At 65.3% G+C, this 2719-nt stretch overlaps 2 protein-coding genes across 2 annotated transcripts in view; both read left to right on the top strand.

The window, feature by feature from the left end:
- H696_04945 (hypothetical protein) overlaps positions 1–763 on the top strand; it is a gene marked incomplete at its 5' end in the record, with an annotated part of 1766 nt that extends 1003 nt beyond the window's left edge. The window contains 2 exons of the mRNA XM_009498811.1: positions 9–325; positions 432–763. Coding sequence (XP_009497086.1) covers positions 9–325; positions 432–622 — 508 coding nt within the window. The 3' untranslated portion in view covers positions 623–763. The remainder of the gene's footprint in view (positions 1–8; positions 326–431) is intronic.
- A 439-nt stretch (positions 764–1202) lies between these two features.
- H696_04944 (hypothetical protein) lies at positions 1203–2622 on the top strand. Its single transcript, XM_009498810.1, has 3 exons — positions 1203–1747; positions 2004–2251; positions 2454–2622. The coding sequence occupies exons 1-3, from the start codon at positions 1430–1432 to the stop codon at positions 2563–2565; spliced, it is 678 nt and encodes a 225-aa protein (XP_009497085.1). The 5' UTR covers positions 1203–1429; the 3' UTR covers positions 2566–2622.
- The last annotated feature ends 97 nt before the right edge of the window (positions 2623–2719 follow it).

The raw sequence follows: 2719 nt of genomic DNA, 5'->3' as shown, positions 1-2719 counted from the left end.
TCCTCCAGCGCGCCCGGCTCCTCCAGCGCGCCCGGCTCTGCCAGCGCGCCCGGCTCTGCCAGCGCCCCCGGCTCTGCCAGTGCACCCGGCTCCTCTAGCGCGCCCGGCTCCTCTAGCACCAATGTCGCGGCCAGTCCAGAAGATCCCCGAGCCCTTGCTGGGGAGACGGACGACAATCTCCGCTGCACAACCTCGTGCATCGATGGCGCATGCGGCGTGGAGGCCCCGCTGAATGACAGCCAGTGCGATGACATCTGCGACATCAAGGTTTACCTGACCTTTGAAGGCCTGGACCGGAACAAGACCCGACTGACGTCGGCCGGTGGTACGTCCCTCATCCTCCTTCCCTTCCTGGCGCGTTGTCCCCTCCATCCAGCGGCTTTTGACCCATCGCACTCGCATGCCATGTACATCTGCCCATCCCATGGTAGAATACTCCCTCAGCACCATCCTCGAGTGGTGGCCCTTCGATGTGGATGCCTTTGTGGCGCGCGCCGCCCGCGCATGGCGGGGAGCCGGCTTCGCCGGGTTCGGCCACGCCGGCGACACGCTGCTCGGCTGGTGGGACCGTCTGGTGGATGTCCTGCCGTCGGGCGGTGTGCCGGCCCCGCCGCAGGAGTAGCTCCTGGCCCGTCCTCCTTCTGGTGCGGGCCAAGGAGCCGAGCACTGATGCTCCTCTTTTTGTGCCCCCCCCCCCCTGCCAGCCGCGAGGATGTGCTCCTCGTTGCGCGTCCGAACAAAGACCCCCCCCCCCTTTTCTCAATCTTCCTCTGCTCCTCCTCTCTTTGTTTTTCGTCTCCTCCTCTCCCTGCTCATTGTGTGGGTGGTCTTGGCGCATGCGAGGAGCCGTACCAGCGGCGCGGGCAGGCGCACTGCGGCACCTGGCTCGGGGGGGGGGGGGGAGGGGGGGCGCGCTTCGCCGGCCTCCTCCGCAGGATGGCCTGTGCGTGCTCTCCGGGCGGTGGGCCGGCAAGGAGCCATGAATTCTTGGGCCTTGATCCCGTGGGGGCGTGACGAGGCGGACCGATTGCCGGCTTTGGCCCCTTGGCCGCCTCCGTTGGGAAGTGCAGGTGAATGCGGGGCGCTTCCCCCTTCCGGACACCGGGGGGGGGGGGGGGGGCGAGCGGACCAGGTCCGGGAAGAGAATTGGCCAAGACCCCCCCCCCCCCCCCCGCGGCCTGCGCTCTCTCCCCCGGGCCCCGGCTGGGATGCAAACCTCACGCCACGATCTCACCTTTGCTGCGACTTCTTTTGCGATCCCCGCAGAGTGCGCGCAATCGATGGAATGTCAACTGGGGCTTCGTTTTTCTGGCCCGGTGCCCCTTGCGCCTGTCAACAGTCCTGACATGTATTCTCCTCCGATCCTCCCCCCCCCCTCTGTTTCGTTCACCTCTCCCCTCTCCCCTCTCCTTTTCCCCCGTCTCCCACCATGGCCATGCCCAACCCGTTCCCCGGTGCGCCAGGCGACCCCAACGCCGGCACTGGCGCCCCATCTACTGGCCAGCCGGCGATCAAGCTCTTCCGCAGCAATCGCGATCGCGAGGAGCTCGAGCGCGCTGGAGCCCTCTATGCCATCATCGTGGCGCTGGATGCCCTCGAGGAGGCCTACATCTCGGACATGATCAGCGACCGGGACTACTCGTCCACCTGTCGCCAGCTCCTTTCCCAGTACCAAGTCGCGCGGCAGGTGGTAGCCGGCCTGGAGGATGGCATGCCGGGCGTCCGGAACTTCTGTCAGCAGTATGGCGTGCGTCCCGGGAGCTTCTCCTTGTTTCGCGACCGTACCCTGCCATGGGCCGCCTTGGTCTGACCCTTTCCTGTCCACCGCACACGCACACTCTCCGGCTCTTTCTCTCTCCCTCTTTCCCTCTCCCCCTCTCTCCCTCTCTCTCCCTCTCTCCCTCCCTCCCTCCCTCCCTCTCTCTCTCTCTCTCCCTCTCTCTCTCTCTGGCTCTCCCCCTCCGGCTTTCTCTCCCCTTCCCCTTATCCCTGGGGCCTGGCAGCTTGAGTGCCGAGCTGCGCTCATCCGCCTGGAGGCTGGCATTCCGGCCGGCGTGGCTGTCAGCTCCGGCAAGTCCTTCACACATGCCATCAATGTCGGCAAGGACATTGTGACCCTCAACGATTACCTGGACTTGCAAATGCGCTCGACCGACAATGTGCTGCCCCTGCTCAACCAGATTCTTGGGCATCTGGAGGGCATCGAACATCTGCCGGTCAACTTCCAGGGGAAAGCCGTCATCCGGAACTGGTACGGCCGCGGCCCCACCACCCTCCTGCTCGTGTGTGCATCCTGTCGAGCCCGAACTGACCTGTGCTTCTCGCATGCTCTCTGTCCGGGGGGGCGTATCCGTCCTTCCTCTCCGCCTCCTTGTTTTTCCTCTTTTCCTGCCACACACACGCTCACACACACACACACGCACACACACACACACACACACACACACACACAGGATCGGGCAGATCCACAATCGGCCAGCGTACGAAGAGCTGGCGGATCACGAGGTCCGCCAGCTGCGTTTCGACCTCAGTCAGCTGAGCCACTCCCTCAATTCGGTCCAGTGATCATGGAATCTTCCGCCCACGCCGATGAATCATCCAATATACGCCCTCCAGAATCCCTGGTCTCGGTGCGGCGGCGCGCACGTTCTCCGGTCGTGTTCCGACGGGCCCCCCGGCAAGCAGAGCCCGGAGGTGGGGTCTATTTCCCCCCCCCCCC

Source organism: Fonticula alba (assembly GCF_000388065.1).
Source record: "Fonticula alba strain ATCC 38817 unplaced genomic scaffold supercont2.8, whole genome shotgun sequence".
NCBI lineage: Eukaryota > Rotosphaerida > Fonticulaceae > Fonticula > Fonticula alba.
Note: the sequence above shows the minus strand (reverse complement) of the source record. Positions and strands in the feature narration are given on the sequence as shown.